The sequence below is a fragment of the Meriones unguiculatus genome, chromosome 10, assembly GCF_030254825.1.
Source record: "Meriones unguiculatus strain TT.TT164.6M chromosome 10, Bangor_MerUng_6.1, whole genome shotgun sequence".
Taxonomy (NCBI): domain Eukaryota; kingdom Metazoa; phylum Chordata; class Mammalia; order Rodentia; family Muridae; genus Meriones; species Meriones unguiculatus.
Genome location: NC_083358.1, coordinates 42,517,097 through 42,536,498, shown reverse-complemented (window position 1 = coordinate 42,536,498; position 19,402 = coordinate 42,517,097). Strand labels below are relative to the sequence as shown.

General features: G+C 49.4%; 1 protein-coding gene across 2 annotated transcripts; it reads left to right on the top strand.

The window, feature by feature from the left end:
- Positions 1-399: 399 nt before the first annotated feature.
- Man2b1 (mannosidase alpha class 2B member 1) lies at positions 400-18,043 on the top strand. Of its 2 annotated transcripts, none has more exons than XM_060392315.1 (24): positions 400-605; positions 1,280-1,382; positions 1,480-1,653; positions 2,172-2,365; positions 3,275-3,407; positions 3,646-3,791; positions 5,195-5,311; positions 6,514-6,596; positions 6,677-6,797; positions 6,866-6,944; positions 7,511-7,620; positions 7,863-7,970; positions 8,178-8,294; positions 8,968-9,156; positions 11,455-11,552; positions 11,656-11,773; positions 15,583-15,701; positions 15,790-15,891; positions 15,988-16,075; positions 16,179-16,259; positions 16,709-16,936; positions 17,193-17,348; positions 17,437-17,539; positions 17,869-18,043. In XM_060392315.1, the coding sequence occupies exons 1-24, from the start codon at positions 447-449 to the stop codon at positions 17,976-17,978; spliced, it is 3,036 nt and encodes a 1,011-aa protein (XP_060248298.1). In that variant the 5' UTR covers positions 400-446; the 3' UTR covers positions 17,979-18,043. The 2 variants fall into 2 exon arrangements, with proteins under 2 accessions (XP_060248298.1, XP_060248297.1); XM_060392314.1 differs by having other exon boundaries at positions 6,511-6,596.
- The last annotated feature ends 1,359 nt before the right edge of the window (positions 18,044-19,402 follow it).

Genomic DNA, 19,402 nt, shown 5'->3' with positions numbered 1-19,402 from the left:
GGTGCCTCATCTCTGACATTCCGGTGGCAGTTTGTTTAAAGTCCCAATCCCACAGGCAAACCGGAACCGTTTTCGACCTCAGCTTCTGCCTTTACTAGGTCCCTTCAGGACCCCCGCCCTACAGAGACTAATACCTAGAATGCCATCTACACTTTCCATTCCATAGGAAAAGCTGTATCCTTTGCTCACACTCACAAAAAGGCATATCAAAACCCTAGAGCTAAAGTATTCTGCCAAAAAGAGTCCTGGGTGGAATGGGAATGGGGACAGATCCAACACTTCCCTGTGCTCCTAAATCCTCAATAATAAACTCTACAGCCACAGGTCTTACATGGCTCAGGCCCTGCCCCCTTCCGCACCGATTGGCTGGTTTGGGTTCTGGGGGCGGAGCTTTCGTGGGGATTTAGCTAGGCTAGGGAAGCCGCGGAAGCAGTGTCGCCGGAACCATGGGCTCCTCGTCGCTGGCCTCTGGTGTCCGTGCTGGTGGCTGGAGCTCTAGGTGGCTCTGGATGAGCTCCTGCATCCTATATTCGCCTGTCCTGCCTGTTTCCTCTCTGTTTTGGTTATTTCTGGCCGCTCCTGGCGCTCGGGCCGCGGGCTACGAGGTGAGCTGGGGCTCCCTGGCGAAAATTTATTTGGCCTAGAGTTGAACTAGAGGGGTGGGCGGCACTGACTGCTGCGTGCATTGGGTCTCTGAAAATGTCTGGCGCGAGCCTGAGAACAGGGTTGAATGTGATTGTATCCACCGCCCCGTGGCTCCAGGTGGCCGGCTTGGACTTTGCATGCACTTAACGGTGATTGTTGGGAGAAGTATGAGCAGCCACTTGCGAACAGGACCCTAAGCTTTGCACAGGTTCTACTTAAGTGGTTGCCATGGTTCTACTTAAGTGGTCTTTCAGCTTCCTGGCTCCTTCCATGTGCAAGTCGCCTCTCTACACCATGCCTTCTGTCCTAGCCTGACAACTAGGCTAATATGGCTCCTCCTCCCAGGGTGGTTGCCTGCTGATCGACCTAAAGTATGAGATCTGTGCTGTGGGGCTTGCACAAAGTAACAACTGGTTCTATGAGCACAGATGGTAGCTTTTTGACCTCTCTATGTCACTCCAGAGTCAAAACTTGTGTTTGTACCACGTGTCTGCCTGCTTAGTGATGGTGGAGGTCCTATCTATGGTCCTGAACACGCCAGGCAAGGGTTCTACCTCAGAGGCCCCAACCCACCTGCCTCTCAAACTCTAGGTTACTGACAGGAAATGCGTATGTTTTGGGGGTCTCTGTGCAGACATGTCCCACAGTGAAGCCAGGCATGCTCAATGTGCACCTGTTACCTCATACCCATGATGATGTAGGCTGGCTGAAGACAGTGGACCAGTACTATTACGGTGGTGAGTAGAGAGGTGGGGGCCCCTCTAATTTTCTCAGGGACAAGTATCAAGACCTACCTTCTAGTGGCTCCTCACTGTCTGACCTTCATGTCCACAGTCAAGAATGACATTCAACATGCGTCTGTTCAGTACATCCTAGACTCGGTAATCTCCGCTCTGCTGGCGGACCCCACCCGTCGCTTCATCTATGTGGAGATGGCCTTCTTTTCTCGTTGGTGGAAGGAGCAGACCAGTGCAACACAGGACACCGTACAGGAGCTGGTGCGCCAGGGTGAGCCTGCCCCAAGAAGTGAAAGGAGAAAGCCCAGCCCAGTGTGTGCTTGCACAAACCTGTGTCTGAGAGAGTTTATGCATTGATGTGCTTATTTATTTGTTTGTGATTATCTATTGGACAGTGTCTATTACATAACCCTGGCTGGCCTGGAACTTGATATGTAGACTGTCCTGGCCTTGAACTTGTATAGACCCTCCTGCCTCCCTGCTTCCCTAGTGCTGGAACAAAAGGCGTGGGCAACCAGGCATCTCTGAGATTCTTATCATATCATAGTGTGCACACACTGTACCCAGAGTTCTGCTGCTTAGAATCTCTCTTCGTGTGGAGAACCGTGTCTCACAAGGCCCCCCCTCCAGGGGCTCCAGAGGGAAGCCAGCCATGCAGATCTAAGCACATGGCGCAGAAACTCCCCTTCTCCCCAGGCTTCTGTGTACAGTGTGGTCTGTTTTCTTAGCTTTGCCCACAATGGCCCCACTCCAAACAGCTACCCTTCTCCCCTTGCCTTTCTTGAACAGGGCGCCTGGAGTTTGTCAATGGAGGCTGGGTGATGAATGATGAGGCAGCCACCCACTATGGTGCTATTGTGGACCAGATGACACTTGGGTTACGCTTCCTGCAAGACACATTCGGTAGCCATGGGCGTCCCCGTGTGGCCTGGCATATTGACCCTTTCGGCCACTCTCGAGAACAGGCCTCCCTGTTTGCCCAGGTGCCAGCCATCCTATTCTCTTTTGGACTTGCCCTGAACTTACTCTGATTCTTCCTTAGCTGCTCAAACCCTGCCCTTCTCTAGTAATCTCTGCGACTAGACCCTGGCTTGTTGAGACCCCACCTCTCAGCTGAATTTGGCTCCTGCGAGTCAACTTCAGCCCTAGTCCATGTCCTAGGGTAGCACAGGTTTAAACTGCTTTGTCTCTGTCCTGCTGGTTTGGTCCCTTCCCTTGATTTGCCCTTATTAGAATTTGGACTCTACCAGCCTGTGAGGATTGAGACTGCTTTCTAAACCAGTGACTGGTGGAGACGCCTTGCTTTAAAACCAGCCCCTTGTCTGTGCTGACCTGTCTCACCTGAGATGTAGAGAATGGGAAAGCCTCCTTTTGGCTTTGACATAACTAGGGAGGTGAAAGTGGGTTTTGGCTTTAGAGCTGCCTCTTTGTTCCTGACGCTCCTTGTGCTGGGAAATAAACATCCAGGCTTTGTGTCTCGTGCCTGTAATGCCAGCACTTGGGAGAATGGTGCAGGAGGGCTGTGAGCCTGGGGGCAGCATTGTCTGAACACGGAGACCCTGACTCAAAATCTCTAGCTTTATTTCTTCTTTTCTTATTTGTTATCTCTGGGTGTTCTGACTGCATGTATGTCTGTGCACCGTGTGTATAGTGCCCACAGAGGAGCACTGTGGGGTCTCCTAGAACTGGAGTAATGGATGGTGTGAGCCACCATGAGGATGCTAGGTATTGAGTTCTGGTCCTCTGGAAGAGCAGGTAATGATCTTAACCACGGAGCCATCTTTCCATCCCTGAAAATCCTAGTTTTAGTTGTGCACACTTTCTCTGTGCTGATTTTCCCAACGAGCAAGAAGGCCCTGCACTCCTTTATTCCATCTCTTCTGCACTCCCAGATGGGTTTTGATGGCTTCTTCCTTGGGCGCATTGACTATCAAGATAAAATTGTTCGAAGGCAAAAGCTGAGGATGGAGGAGGTGTGGAGGGCCAGTGCCAGCTTACAGCCCCCTGCTGCTGACCTCTTTACTGGTAAGTGGGTGGGAGAGTAAGGAAGTCACATAAGACCTCAAGCTCAGAAGGGTCCCGGTGTGATTTTTGTCATAAGCTCTGATTATCTTAAGAATTTTTAATGATTTTTGAGTGGGGCTCAGTGTTTGTGTGTGTGTTTGTACCAACGCTTTTGATTTTGGAAGTTTATCCTGGGTGAGGCATGACAGGCTCTGATCCCAGAGCAGGTCTAGCTTACTGAGTCTGGTTTGGTCTGCAGGTGTGCTCCCCAACAATTACAACCCTCCTAAGGACCTATGCTGGGATGTGCTATGTGCAGACCCTCCCGTAGTGGAGGATCCAAATAGTCCTGAGTTCAATGCTGATAACTTGGTCACTTACTTCCTGGAACTGGCCTCTTCCCAGGTAACATAGATATCCAGACCATGTCCATACTGTGCAGCCAGGCACCCAACCTTTCCCTACTCCCAGAGGGATGCCTCCAGGGGACTTCTCTTTGGGATTTTTCCTTGTTAGAAGGATACATGAGGGGCTGGAGAGATAGCTCAGCACTTAAGAGCACTTGCTACTCAAGTATGAGGACCTGAGTTCGGATCCCAGCACCACACAATAAGTATGTAACCACATACTCCTGTATGAGAGTTATCTGGAGCCCTAGTGCTCAGGGCTGTAGAGACAGGAGGACCACTGGGGCTTCTATTCAGCCTAGCGAAGAAAATGCCAGTCCCAGGTTCAGGGAGAGATTCTGCCTCAAGGAAAGAGGCAGAGGAGAGTAGGAGGAAACTCTCTTCTGACAAGTGCATGTGTGTATAGGCACATGCATCCCTCACAAATATTTGTACACACACACACACACACACACACACACACACACACACACACACTGAGAGAGAGAGATAAGCGCATTAAAAAAAATAACAGAGATGTGGGGTCAGCTGTAGTGGTGCACACTTTAATACCAGTACCTTGGGGGTTGTGTGGGGAAGGCAGTCAGAGCTCTGAGAGCTTGAAGCCAGCTTAGGACTACATAGTGAGAGCCTGTCTGAAAACAAAACAAATAAACAAACCAAAGAGGTGGTCCAGTGAGATGGCTCATCGGATAAAGGAGCTTGCCGCCATGCTTGACAACCTGAATTTAATTTCCAGAGCCTACTTGGTGGAGGAGAGCAGCAAATCCTGTCAGTTGTTCTCCAACCCCTAAGCTGGTGCTCTAGCATGCATTCCATACCATAGGTCCCTCCCATAGTAAATAAACATTGAGAAGGAGCAGGAGGAGAGAGTGTGGCTCAGTGCCTTGTAACCTCATCCGGGTACTGGACTCTAGAGTACCTCAGCAACTACTGGCTGTTTTTGTTGTTTTCAGACAAGGTCTTATGTAGCCCCAGCTGGCCTCTAAGCTGCTATGTAGGTGATGCTGGGTTTGAACGTCTGCTCCTCCTGCCTCCGTTTTCTGAGTGGTGAGAGCAGACATATGCACACCATGTCTGGGGGCAGGGCTAGGACTTGGTGCATGCTGGGCAAGCAAGTGCCAGCAGAGCTCCAGCCCCAGCCCTGCACTGCATGCTTTTCTGTTTTCCTCTGCTCCTTTGTGCCAGAGTCCTCGTGTGTTTGTGGGTTTCATTGTGTGTTTGTGGGTTTCGTTGTGTGTTTGTTTGTTTTTCGGTTTCTGTACTGGGCATCTAACCTGTGGTCTTGAGCATGCGTGGTTAGACTGAACTATATCCACAGGTCCCCACATGTAGTTTTGCACACTTGGGCACAGGGACAGTCCAGGACACCCTGCCTGAGGATTGCCTTTTCATCTACAGAAACACAATTACCGAACCAACCACACTGTGATGACCATGGGTTCAGACTTCCAATACGAGAATGCCAACATGTGGTTCAAAAACATGGACAAGCTTATCCGGCTGGTCAACAAGCAGGTCAGTGTGCCTCCCTGTGTGTGTTTCTCAGCTCTCTATTGCTGTCATCAGTGCCTGAGATGGTCAAGTAACAAATGGAAGAGTCAAGCGTAGGGGTGCACCTGAGTACTAGGGACACCAAGGATTGCTTAGAGTTGAAGGCTAGCCCAGGAAGACAGAAGGATGTGCGCATGCACACACACAGACACACAGACACACACACTCACACACACACACAGGACCCTGTCTCAACAACAAAAACATACACACAAACCAAAATAGGGAAGTTAGTTTTAGTTCGCCCACCCTTTTTTTTCTCTTTTCCTTTTTTTTCTTCATTTTTGAGACAAGGTTTCCTGTGTAGCCTGGGCTCTCCTGGAAGTCTCTCTGTAGACCAGGCTGGCCTGATCTGCATGCTAATGCCTCCCGAGTGCCGGGACTAAAGGTGTGTGCCACCATCCCCGGCACAATTTTGTTTTCTAGAATTGTGTGCAGGCAGGGGCACATGGCCTCGCTTGTCCATGGAGGACGATGTTGCCCGTCCTGCTCTATTGGTCTGTCTCATTCCCGAGACTTGAACCTAGAGCTAGTCTGGCAGCCAGCAGAGCTGCACTGTCCTCCTCTCTGGGCCCCCTGAGTGCTGGCATTCAGATTCATAGGTGGCTCTCCCTAGGTTTCCATGTGGGTTCTGCAGATTGCACTCAGGTCATCATATATGTGTAGCAAGCATTCTTACCTGCTGAGGCATCTCCATAGTCACTTCAGGGTTTTGAGACAAACGTTCCTGTAGGTTAGATTGGTCGCAAGCTCAGTGTATGACTGAGGATGATCCTGAACTCCCAGTGGTCCTGCCTCTACCTCTCAAGTGCTGGGATCAAAGGTGCACAGCACCAGAACCATCCTCATTCTTATTTCTGGTTTTCTGTTCCTAGTTAGTTGTTTCTCCTCTTCCTGTCTCCTTCCCCCTTTTCTTCTACTTTCTCTTCTTCCTGCCTCCTTGTGTTTTTCGTCTTAAAAAATTATTTATTCAGTTATTTTATGTGCATTTTGTCTTCATATGTATCTGTGTACCATGTACATGTCAGGTATAAACAAATAAACCTTACAAACAAACAACTCTTGAAAACGAGAACAACGAGGAACTAGAGAGCTCAGAAAGGTGGATGCCCGCGGGCCGCGGGAAGGTGCAGATCCCAAGGCTCACACTCCCTTTGCCCCAGCAGCAGGAAAATGGGAGCCGGGTCCATGTCCTCTACTCCACCCCTTCGTGCTACCTCCAGGAGCTGCACAAGGCCAATCTCACCTGGTATCTGGGGAGGAGACTGGGGAGTGGGGTGGGGTTGGCATGCTCCGTGGGCTGTGTCTGCTCTCAATGTGTCCGTGCAGGTCAGTGAAGGAGGACGACTTCTTTCCTTATGCGGACGGCCCCCACATGTTCTGGACTGGCTACTTTTCCAGCAGGCCCGCCCTCAAGCGCTATGAGCGCCTCAGCTACAACTTCCTGCAGGTGAGTGCGCTTATGGGGATCCTGGAGGCCCAGAGGAGCCTCTTTCCAACATCTCTCTTTTTCCTCAGGTGTGCAACCAGCTGGAAGCACTGGCAGGTCCCCCAGCCAACGTGGGACCCTATGGCTCAGGAGACAGTGCACCCCTTAGTAAGTGTCACCTGTCACCCATGGGATGGAATGGGGCAGGAGAGCGTATGATTGACACTGGAAACCAAAATCATCCCCAGGACACACTTGACTTTTGGTGGTGACAGGGATCGAACCCTAGACCTCTTGAATGCTAGACAGCACTGTGCCACTGAGCAATGAACTACATCCCTAAACTTGAGCTTCTTTCTTGCTTTCTTGTTGCATTTGTGTTATGTATTTTTGTATTTATGTTTCTGTGCATGGGTCTTTGCCTGCATGTAGATTAGTGTAGTGTGTGCATATCTGGGGCCTTTGGATGCCAGCAGAGGGTGTCAGGATCCCCTAGAACATCTGAAGTTACAGATGCCCGCGGGCACCATGTGATGTCGGGAGTCAGAACCCTGGTCCTTGAAAGGTCAGCCAGAGCTCTCAGCTGCTGGGCCACCACTCCAGCCTTCCAGAGCCATTCTTCACTCTCCTAAGAACCCTGTTGGCCTGCATCAGACCCTTTGTGTGTGTGTGTGTGTTTGGCGGGGGCCCAGGGGAGTGTGGGAGTCAGCCTCTGACTGCTGTTGTGTTGGCAGAAGAGGCAATGGCGGTGCTCCAGCACCACGACGCTGTCACTGGTACTTCACGGCAGAAAGTTGCAGATGATTATGCACGTCAGCTGGCAGCAGCCTGGGGACCCTGTGAGGTGTGAGGGCCAGGCCATGAAGAAACCGGGAAGGGGCGTGGTCCGGGTGATGGGTGGCCTCAAGGCACTGGCAGGAGCAGGGAGGAGGAGTGGGGAGCCTGGAGGGTCTTCTTGGAAAAGAAGTGGTGGAGCCTACAGGAAATGGGCAGAGTATAAATAGGAGAGGCGTGCCCTTGTTAGGGGCACAGCCAGCCTTCCAGGGGTGCAGATCTTGGTGCAGGTCTTTTGGTGATCTTCACCAGGTTCTGGTGAGCAACGCTCTGGCGCAGCTCAGCGATTACAAACAGGACTTCTCATTCTGCCATGAGCTCAACGTCAGCATCTGCCCAGTCAGCCAGAACTCAGAGCACGTGAGTTGGGGTTGGGAGCAGGTGGGGCAAGACCCCAGAAGGCGAAGCGCGGTTGTGTGATTTATTTTTGGAGGGCCGTTCTGGGTAGGGAGCTGGGACAGGATAGTCCATCACAGGGGCGAGGCTAGAAGGCCAGGGCTGTGTGGGAAGATGCCCTGCTGGATGGTGGGTGTGGAGGTCTGCTGTGACTCTGCCCTTCTGCCGTAGTTCCTCGTAACTGTTTACAACCCCTTGGGGCGGAAGGTGCATCAGATGGTCCGGCTGCCTGTCCGTGAAGGCCTCTTCACTGTGAAGAACCCTAATGGCAAGACTGTGCCCAGCAATGTGAGCTTGTACAGTGAATCCTCCACACGTGTCCCCGCATCTCGTGTTGCTCTCTCCTTGAGTGTCTTCCGGGGACACCTCTGGGTGTCTCCCACCTGTTCCTGAATAGCAGCCTCCTGAGAAACATCTCCCTCCCACAAGAGACGACCTTCTCAATGTCCCTACTGGAATTCCCCTTTCTTCCTTCCTCCCTCCTTTTCTCCTCAACCCTTCCTCCTCCTTCCTTTAGCTAGGCTTTCACTGTGTAGCCCAGGTTAGCCTCCAATTTGTGATCTTCCTGCCTTAACCCACTGAGTGTTAAGATTGTAGGTTGGGATCACTCAGTTTCCCCAGCAAATTTTCTGTTTATGCATAGCCCCTTACCCCAGGAGGCCTCCTTTTCATGAGTCTCAAACCCATGTCTTTCTCTGCTTTTTTCTCTCAGACTAGTAGTCTCTGTATATAACTTTACCTTCCCCCCTTCCTTCTCTCCTTTTTCCTCTTCTCCCTCTCCTTCCTCCTGTTTCTTTTTCCTTAAGTGAGGTATAGGATGTGCTGGGCAAATGCTCTCTGCCCTCTCCCCATCACACTTAGGTTTTCTTCAATCTACTCCATGCCCTCTGAGTTTGATGCTTGGCTCATGCCTGGTTTTCTAAGTGTCTTGGCTGCTGATGGGCATCTTCTTTTACTCAAGGTGCTGATGCTTCCCAGCTCTTACAGTGAGAAGTACCAGTGGGAGCTGCTGTTTTCGGCCTCAGTGCCTGCTCTGGGCTTCAGCATCTACTCTGTGACCAAAATTACTGGCCATAAGTTTTACCAGGAGCACAGCCTGCAGGCCAGGCCCAGGAAAGCCAGGTCCCATGCCTTATCCATTGAAAATGAGGTGAGACTCTACTTGGATCCCCTGTCTTGCCCCTGTGATAAATTTAAAGTGTTATAAAACTACTTGGATTCTGAGTCAGTAGGTTCTGGGTCCTTGGTTTACATCATTGAGGAGGGTGACCTTTGAGTCTCAGTTTCCTTTCTGGAGCAGTTGTGTAAATCTACGTCAACTGGAGATTGATACAGATATGTTAGAGCCCATGGCAGGCAGGTGTTGAGTGGTCAGGGAAGGCTTCTGTGGTGAGGAGACAGTTGAAGTTGGCATTATGTGACAGTTACAGAGCACCTGCCTAGCATCTGCAGAGCCCTGTGTTCTATCTCAGCACCTCAAAAACACGTAAATCAAGAGCTGGTGTCTTAGGGCTTTTACTGCTGTGATGAAATACTGTGACCAAAACAAGTTGGGGAAGAAAGGGTTTATTTTTACTTACACTTCCAGGTAACAGTCCATTACTGAGGGAAGTCAGGACAGGAACTCAAGCAGGGCAGGAACCTGGAGGCAGGAGCTGATGCAGAGGCCATGGAGGAGTGCTCCTTGTTGCTCTTTGTGGCTTGCTCAGCCTGCTTTGTTGTAGCATCCAGGCCACCAGCCCAGGGATGGCACCACGTACAATGGCCTGGTCCTGGTGCCATCAATCACTAATTTAGAAAATGTTCTGCAGGCTTGCCTACAGCCTTCCTATCTTAGAGAGGCAGTTCTATAAGGTTCAACTGAGGTTCCCTCCTCCCAGATGACTCTGGCTTTGTGTTGAGTAGACATAAAAACTAGGCAGCACACTGGTGAGATGGCTCAGCAGATTAAGAGCATGCATTGCTCTTGCAGAGAACCCATGTTTGGATCCCAGTTGCTAGGTCCAGCAGCTTACAACCAGCTGCCTGTAACTTTAGGTTCAGGGACACAATGCCTCTGGCCTTTCAGGCACCTGCAGTGTTCACGTTATTTCATCCTCCCTCAAAAACTAAAAATAGTAAAAGTTCATCTTCTAAAGAGAAAATCCTGACTGGGTGTAGTGGTATACACCATTAATCCTAGGATTCAAGAGGCAGAGGCAATTGGCTCTCTTTGAGGGAAAGACCAGCCTGGTCTACATATTGCATTTCAGGACAGCCAGGGCTTCACAGAGAAACCCTGTCTAAAGAAACAAAACAAAACAAACAAGAAATTAAGAAAATTCTCAAACCCAGGTAAGCGAAAAAAAGAAAAGCAGACTGTTTTGAGACTTTGCATATTTGCTTTGTTGGCTCCTTCATAAAAAATACCAAAAAGTGTTCGAGGAGGATGTGGGCCTCAGTGCCATTTGTCTGTAGCCTGATGCTTGGATGGCAGAGCTAGCATTGGTGGGGCTTGCTGGCCGCCAGTGTTGTTGAGTTGGTGTGCTCAACGTTCACTGAAAACTCTGTCTCAAACAAGGTGAACAGCCTGGTCTACATAGTGAGTTCAGTCTAGCCAGAGCCACATAGTCTGAACCTGGCTCAAAAAAATAAGAAAGAAAAAATAAGCAGTATGGTAGAGAGCCATTGACACCCAGCCAGCCTTAGTCTCTGGCTTCCACATGCTTGTACAAGAATACATACACACACACACACACGCACACATGCACACTTGCAGACATACAATAAAACAAAATCATATGATATTTCTATAAAGTAAGTCCATGCAAGTCTCATTATGATATGTTCATTGTTACTATTCAGTGTTTCTTCAGATACTAAAAGAAATAAAAATAGTTTGTCTTTTTTGGAGGGGGTATTGACAAAGTCTCACAAAGCTAAGCCTTGCCTTGAACTTGAGAAGTTCAAAATGACATTGAACTTCTGATCTTCTTCCCTCTTCATCTTGAGTGCCACTGTGCCAGATTGCAGGGTGCTAAGGCTCAATCCCAGGGCTTCACCCATGCTAAGCAAGCACTCTGACAACTGATGTGTGATTTGCTGTTGCAACATGAAAAAATTTCTGTGGGCCACTAAACCTTATGGGTTCTGGCATTTGGCTTATGAGTCAGACGATATATTGGTCAAGCTCTGGAGCAAATGAGTACGGGGATCAATTTCCGATGCCATAGTTGGCCTCTGGTGCTGTGGGGTGAACAGACTGGATAAGTATAGAAGTGGGGGTTTCTGCAAAGGGCCGGGTTAGACCTAGGGGTTCTCGGTGTGTAGAGAAGTGGCCAGGTAGAGGCTAAAGCTGGTGGAAGTAGCTGTTAGAGTAGTGTTTGCTTACAGGATCAGGTACAGCTGAGTGAGATGAGGGACGGCTGGAGGAGACACTTCTTTGTCTGTGCTTTCCTTCCCCATGCAGTACATACGGGCCACATTTGACTCTGGCACAGGGTTACTGAAGAATATTGAGAACATGGAAGAGAAGCTCTCGCTCCCTGTGAGGCAAGGCTTCTTTTGGTGAGTACGGGCTGCTGTGTCAGCAGGCCAGGGTTCACAGGGCTGGGGCTGGGGTGCATGGAGCTGAGGTCCCCTTCCTGACGCTCATTTGCTCTGGTTCTAGGTACAATGCCAGCACTGGTGATGAGCAGAGTTCTCAGGCCTCTGGTGCCTACATATTTAGACCCTGGCAGCTTAAACCACTGCCAGTAAGCCGTTGGGCGCAGATTCGTCTGGTGAAGGTCTGTGACCAGGACCGTGAGTGGGTTTTGTGGGTCAGATGTAGGGTGTGGTTGGGAGCTGTTTTATTATAATTGTAAGTATTGTGTTGTTTATTTGTGTCTGTGTGTGTTTTGTGTGCACATGTGTGGAAGTTCAAGGAGGGAATGTACCGCATGGGGTCCTAGGATAGAGTGTGGGTCATCAGCAAGCTCCTTCACCCACTGAACCTCCCTGGTCTCCAAGACAGGGTTTTCCTGTGTAGCTCAGCGAGCCTCAAAAGTCTTAATCTTTTGGAGTGCTAGGGTCACAAGAGTGCAATACCATGCCTGGATTTTCATTTTCTTTTTATTGTTGTTTTTGTTTTTTGAGACAGGGTTTCTCTGTGTAGCCTTGGCCTTCCTGGAACTCACTCTGTAGACCCGGATCTCACAGAGATTTCCTGCCTCTGCCTCCCAAGTGCTGGGATTAAAGCTGTGTGCTATCACCGCTTGGTGCTTGGCTTTTCCTTTATGTATGTGAGTAAGACCCCAGGCTCCTCCTGCTGATGGATGAGAGTCACTTATATAAAAGTCTGTCTCAACATGTTCAAATCCATTCCTATCTTTGGAAATTGTATGTGAAAGGTGTGGTAAAATCTAATTGCTTAAGAATTCACCAATGTCTATAAAGTGGGTTTGTGTCTTGGAATGTAGTTTAGACCACTTGAATATGCATTAAGGCCTGAGTTTTAGGTCCACACTGCCACAAAAGAGAGGAGCTATGGCAACAGCACCAGGGTGACTGCGGCAGGGGCATCTCAGTTAAAGGTAGGCTATGTAGTGGAGCGCTCTCTATCTCACACACACACACAGACACAGACACATATTTGTAAGTGCCCAGGCTTACTTATGGGCCAAAGTCACCCGATATGGCTGAGAGGAATTCAACCAGGCCAGGTTGGAGGGGCCACAGCACCATTGAGGTGGTGACAATTTTATTGAGAACAATCACACTTTTTATACCTTCATCAGAAACAGAATATAATGGCAGTTGCCAGGATCAATACAGTTGTAGTTGTCAGGATACAATGAAGTTTTCAAGCTATACAGGATACTCAAGGTAGTGTCTAGGACCAATTGTCCTGTCAAGCTTTTATGCTTCCTTGACTACTAAGGGAGCATACGGAAAAACACAAAGAGGCCGAACACTTCACTGCTGGAGGGAGTTATTGGTCTCTCAGGAACGGGAAGGCACATGGGGTCCCAGCAGCCATGGACTCTAACCTGAAAAACTTTATGACACATGCTTCTCAATGCATCTAGGCCAGGCCGATTCCATGGTTCTCTCTGTGTGCGTATACATAGAGATAGCAACCAGAACATTTATATGTGGGTTGTTAAATGACTACTAATATTTAATTTTGACTTATATTTTAGTAAAGCAGTGGTTATTCCCTAACCAGCAATATACCCGAAGAGCCACACAGAGAGACTAGGATTTATTTAATTAGCCCTAAGCATAATGCTGCACAATAACTACTCCATTCTAACCCTCTAAGCTAGTGTAGCTTCCCATTGAGATTTCCCACATGATGCTTGCTTTTTTTTTTTTTTCCCTTTTTTTTCTTCAGCTCAGACAGCGAGAATGGTGGTTTATTGTACACGAGTTACACTTGGCCACAAGCGAACAGAACTAGTCCAGAATGAGAAAGGCCCAGGGCAGAAGGCAAGCGGGACTGTTTTGGTTGTAGGGAAGGCAGCCTGCTTCTCAGGTGGTCTCGGCGAGAGGGTGTTCCAGAGGCCATTGGAGACAGTATTGCCGACAGGGGCTCACAGTCCCAGGCCGACAGCTTCACCAGCGTCCTGGACTTCAGCATCCTTCACTTCTGCAGCCTTCATGGTCCCAAGTCTATTTACTTGGACCTCTGCCTCATCTTTCTTCTCTTGCGCTTCAGCCTGCGCATTCGCTTCTTCCGCCACTTTGCTCTCATGGTGCAGGAGTTTCAAGGAAGATGGCGCTAAGGCCAAGAGGGATGCTTGCTTTTTAATCATATCCTAGGTCCGGTTCATCCTGATGTCTTCCAGTCCTCTCCTCATGGATCCATTCCCTCCTTCCTATCCTCCTCCCCTCTTCAACCTAGGTGTCCCACCCTGTCCTCTGTATCTCTCAGCATTGGCTAGTTGGCTTTTAATTAGCATTTCAGAGAACAAATGGTAGCATGTTTACATAAACTTGAGAAAAGAGATACTTAGAATAAACCTGACAGTGCAGTGTCTACATTGAAACCAGACAGTATGGTTGAGAAATCAACATTTGAATGAACAAGCATAAACTGTACACAGTCCACAAGAACATTTTGCCAATAATCGGTGGATATTTGATAATTCACACTTAATTTTCTTGAGACTCTCGGGTGTCCCCTGGTGATTTTCTGATGTGTCCTTCTAGGGAAAGGAAAGGAGTAGAACAGGCTTAGGAGGCTCATATTTGATGTGATTCCCCTCTAGGCGAGTACTACATACCTATTTTAGGATATGGTTTGGGCTATTTTAAAAGAGTTAGGCATGCTTACAGCAAGATGAGATTCTTTTCTTCTGGGTCATGCATGGTGATGCACACTTTTAATCTCAGCACTGAGAGGCAAAGGTAGGATGATCTCTGATTTGAGTTCAGCCAAATCTAAGTAGTGAGACCCCCATCTCAAAAACCAAAACTCAAAACCAACCACCACCACAGCAACCAAAACAAACAAACAGAAGAAAGAAAGAAAGAAAGGAAGGAAGGAAGGAAGGAAGGAAGGAAGGAAGGAAGGAAAGAAGAAAGGAAGGAAGAAAGGAAGAAAGGAAGAAAGGAAGAAAGGAAAGAAAGACTAACAGCATGTCTGGCTGGGCATCCAGGAAAGGTGGAAGTCTCACATTTGCCAAAATGTCTTCTGTCTTGTTCTTGCCCCTCTAACTTCTTTAATGTTCAGCCTGTCTCGTGGTCCAAGATAGACACCCAGGTTCCAGCCTGTGCATCTGTATTGCCAATGAGAGGGAAATGGTCAAGAACACGTTCATACTACCTTGATCATTTTCCATGGCAGATTGTGGCCATACAGTCCCTGATAGCCACAGAGAAGGCTAGATGTGTGAACTAGAATCCTATTCTAAGGAGGGAAGGCGGGGCATGGCGGATAGCAAGAATGTATGGATCCAGTGCAGGGCTGTGTGGCCTGTTGGGCATGGTAGCACAACTTGCAATCCTAGCACTGCAGAGGCTGCAGGATCTAGCTTTTCAGTTTTGACTGCCTGTAGAGTTTGAGGTTATCCTGATGTGCTTGAGATCTCAAAATAAAATAAAATAATTATGAGGGCTGGCCAGGCTCTGGATTCCAGAAGCAAGGGTAAGGAGTAAAGGTTGGGGGTTGAGGTTGGTCGGAGGAGCTGGTGAAATGGCTCAGTGGGTAAAGGTGCTCTCCATCAAGTCTGGCCACCTGTGTTCTATCCCTGAAATGTACATGGTGGAAAGGAGAACCACTTCCTGCAAGTTGTCCTTTGGGCTCCACAAAGCAAAGCGAAGCTCAAGAGCAGTGAGAACATCGCATTGAGATAGTCTGAGAGATGGGTGTTAGTGTAAATTTTGGGGAGGATTCATAGTCAGTTGACTTTTTTTTTTTTTTAAACAGGGTTTCTCTGCATAGCCTTGGCTATCCTGGACTTGCTCTGTAGACCAGGATGGCCTGGAACTCACAGAGATCCTCCTGCCTCTGCCTCCCCAAGAGCTAGCATGAAAGGCATGTGCCACCAGTCCTGGTTGCCAATGTGGCATTTTTAACCTGGCTGACACAAACCATCCTGTGTGCCCACAGACAGCCTTGGTGCAAGAGGTGCACCAGAATTTTTCAGCCTGGTGTTCCCAAGTGGTTCGCCTGTACCCAGGACAGCGTCATTTGGAACTGGAGTGGACAGTGGGACCAATCCCAGCAGAGTAAGAGCATAAGCTTTTCTGTAATGGGGAGCAAACATGGACTGGTGTTTAGGAGGAACTCACAAGGTAATTTTTCCATTGACTATAGAGATCACTGGGGAAAGGAAGTCATCAGCCGCTTTGACACCCCAATGAAAACGAAGGAACAATTCTACACTGACAGCAATGGCAGGGAAATCCTGAGGAGGAGGTGGGAAAGGGCATGATGGGGAGTCTGTGATGACATGAGTGTGGGAGGATGAAGAGGAAGCAGGACCCAAATGTGATCACATCACACCCTTCCCAGGCGTGATTATCGACCCACTTGGAGATTAAATCAGACTGAACCAGTGGCTGGAAATTACTATCCTGTCAACACTCGAATTTACATCACGGTACCTGCCCTGCTACTGCCTCAGACTAGGAGGCATCTCCCAGATAGCTGGGGCAGGGTGGGCTCCCAGTCAGGCCCCACCTTCTCAATCCTCTTACATGTAGGATGGGCACATGCAGCTGACCGTGCTGACCGACCGCTCCCAGGGGGGCAGCAGTTTGAAGGATGGCTCATTGGAGCTCATGGTGAGAGGGGAGCCCCATCCAAGCTGGGTTCTCCCATGGGACCCACCCAGACCTAGCCAAGCTTGCAGGCTGTTGTTGGTACCTGTTCTCTGCCTGTGGCCTTGGTCCCACGCTCTTCCCTTTTCCTCCCTTTCTTGTGCTGGGATTAAGGATCCCAGCATCACTATGCCTGGTTTGGGAATTATGTTTCTAAGTTCCATTCTCCCTTTTACGCAGTCCCTATTCTGGCCTTGGCTTGTCCTGTGACAGTGCTCTTCTGAGGCACTTACTTTTCTTTGTCTTGGGCGTTTGTCAGTTGGGTCTCACTTTGCTGGGATCCCCTGCCAACCCCTGACCTTTGTCTCCATTGTTTACTCTTCAGTTTCTGTTGGAATTCCTGCAAGTCTGTAGCCAACTTCTAAGCTGGATCACTTGCTAGACCCTCACTCTTTACTGGCCGCTCCTCACAGGTGCACCGAAGGCTGTTTGTGGATGATGATCGAGGAGTGGTGGAGCCCCTAATGGAGTCAGGAACCGGGCAGAGGGTGTGCGGGCACCACCTTGTGCTTTTGAGTTCTGTTAGAGAAGCGGCTGCAAGGCACCGGCTGCTGGCAGAGAAGGAAGTCCTGGCCCCTCAGTTGGTGCTGGCTCAGGGTGGTGGCCGACTGTATCACCCCCACGCAGCACCAAGAATGCAGGTGAGGGACAGCGAGGCTGGCAGAAAGGGAGACCTGGAATGGTGCCAACTGAGCCCCTCTTTTCAGGAGTGAGTTCCTCCTCAGTGTAAGCATTTCCCCTTCAGGAGCTCCACCCTGTTGTAAGCTAGAGGCTTCAGTCCTGAGTCTCAGCTCAGTGCCCCTTCCCATTCAGGGTCAAGCTTCATTTCCTGCATGTCAGCGCTGACTGCCAGCCAGGCTCTGACCATCCCCTGGACTTAACCCTTCTTTTCTGCAGTTCTCCGGACTCCGCCAGGACCTCCCTCCGCAGGTGCATCTGCTCACGCTGGCCCGCTGGGGCCCAAAGACGCTGCTGCTGCGCTTGGAGCACCAGTTCACTGTGAGAGAAGACTCAGGTCGAAACCTGAGTGCCCCTGTAACCTTGAACTTGAAGGTGAGGAGGGGCTGAGCTGAGAAAGACAGGATAGAGGCAGGCAAGACCTGAGCTTGGTGGATCAACTAGATCCATCTGTTCCCTGCAGAACCTGTTCCAGGCCTTCACCATCACACACCTGAAGGAGACCACACTGGCAGCCAACCAGCCCCTGTCCAAGGCTTCCCGGCTCAAGTGGATAACGAATACTGGTGAAGACCTGGGGCTGGTAGCTGAGAGTGGAGCGTGAGGAATGCTGGCTAGAATGGGGTAGTTTGAGGACAGGGCGCTAAGAACGCGCTGTGGTCCAGAAGAGCAGCAGTGCAGCTGGAGTGTGGGGCATGGGATTTTGTCCCGAGGATTGTGGATGGTGTGTGTTACCTTTGGGGATCTGAGAACAGTGATTAGGAGCTGGGGAGGGTTTGGTGTTTGGATATAAGGAAGGGGTTTAAAGGTACTGGGTGTGAGGTTCTGGGGCAGAGTTGTGAGGTAAGAGTGTGTGGTTGTGTTCAGGCCTCTGTTCTCTTCTGCCAATCACCAGGTCCCATCTCCTACCCTGATGCCTCCAAGTTGGACCCTACCTCAGTCACCCTGCAGCCTATGGAAATACGTACCTTCCTGGCCTTGGTTCAGTGGCAGGAACTCAGCTAGGTGTGCCAGGAGGAGGCCTTCTTTTGCTGTAACCACTCACAAGAGTCATTAAAAAGCTCTACTAACACCCTGGTCACCCAGTAATTGTGTATTATTTTTGAGGAGGAGACGTGACTTTGAGATTAGGGAGGTTAGCACACTGTAGCCCAGCCCTGCCTGGAGGTTACCTCCCCACTGGAGTGATCACCCTAGCCTTCTGTTTTCTCCCCAGCTCACTGATTGCTTCCCTATCTGCCTACTTTGATCATTTGTCTGCACAGGCCCTCACACAGCTGTCTGAGGAAGCAGTGAGGATTGGCCTGGGCAGTACGTGGTGTCAGAAAACCAGTTGCACCCTGGGTCTCTCCTAAACCAGCCTTTGATTCAGATCTAGGCGTGGAATCTGGGAGGTCCTGGAGGAAGTAGCCACTGGAAGCATGTCCAGGCCTTAGGCTCCTCCCAGGTAGCTGAAGTTATCACTCCTCCCTGAAGAGAACCTCCTGAGGTAGAGCCTAGTGAGATCTGTCCTTGGTGTGTTCTGCTGCCTGTTTGGGTGCTGGGGCTTGAGAAGCGGCTCTGACTGGATGTACACACTGTTCCTCCAAAGAGTTTGAGGTTAGCTGCCAGCAACTGCAGTGGCTAGCAGCCGTAACACAGCCCTGAGGAACCAATGGCACTGGCCTTTGTGGCCCATGGTGACCTGTACTCATGTGCACACATCCACACGTAAAATGAAAAAGCAAAACAAAGCACTTTTTTTTTAAAAGGGCCATTTTCTTTCTTTCTTTTTTTTTTTTAAGTTTTTGTTTTCAATACATCCCAACCAGAGTTTCCTTTTCTCTATTCCTCCTATTTTCTTCTACCCTACCTCCCCTCTTCCTAGCTCTCTTTCTCCACTCCCCTTCAGAGAAGAGCAAGCCATCCAGGAATATCCACTGTATAACAATATACAATAAGACTAGGCACAAACCCTCGTTCTGAGCCTGGATGAGGCAACACAACAGGAGAAAAGGTGTCCCAAGAGGACAGGAAATAGTCAGAGACTATTGGGATTTTGTCTTGAGGATTTTGTCTTGAGACTTCCACTGTTGGGAGTCTCACAAAACGCCAAACTAACAACCATAACCTATGCAGAAGACTAGGGCAGACCCATACAGGGGAGAGGTAGCTGTTGTGTAATACAGCTCTCATTGCATAGTTAGTGAGATCCTGTCTCTCTCTCAAGTCAAAAAATAAAGACTTGATGTTGTGCCTTATGTCTGTAATCCCAACATGAAGGAGGGTTAGTAGAATTACTGTATTAGGGTGCTCTAGAAGAACAGCACTTAACAGAATTTATATAATGAATATATATTCATTATACACACATGCACACACAAATATGGAGAGAGAGAGAATGAAAAAGTATTTATGGGATTTAGCTAGGTGATAGCAGTAAATGCCTT

Excerpts from the sequence above, each read along its gene's own strand:
- Man2b1 (XM_060392314.1), top strand. The coding sequence starts at position 447 with ATGGGCTCCTCGTCGCTGGCCTCTGGTGTCCGTGCTGGTGGCTGGAGC. Across the intron at positions 5,312-6,510 it reads TCCGGCTGGTCAACAAGCAG|CAGCAGGAAAATGGGAGCCG; the intron begins GTCAGTGTGCCT and ends CCTTTGCCCCAG. Across the intron at positions 6,798-6,865 it reads TCAGCTACAACTTCCTGCAG|GTGTGCAACCAGCTGGAAGC; the intron begins GTGAGTGCGCTT and ends CTTTTTCCTCAG.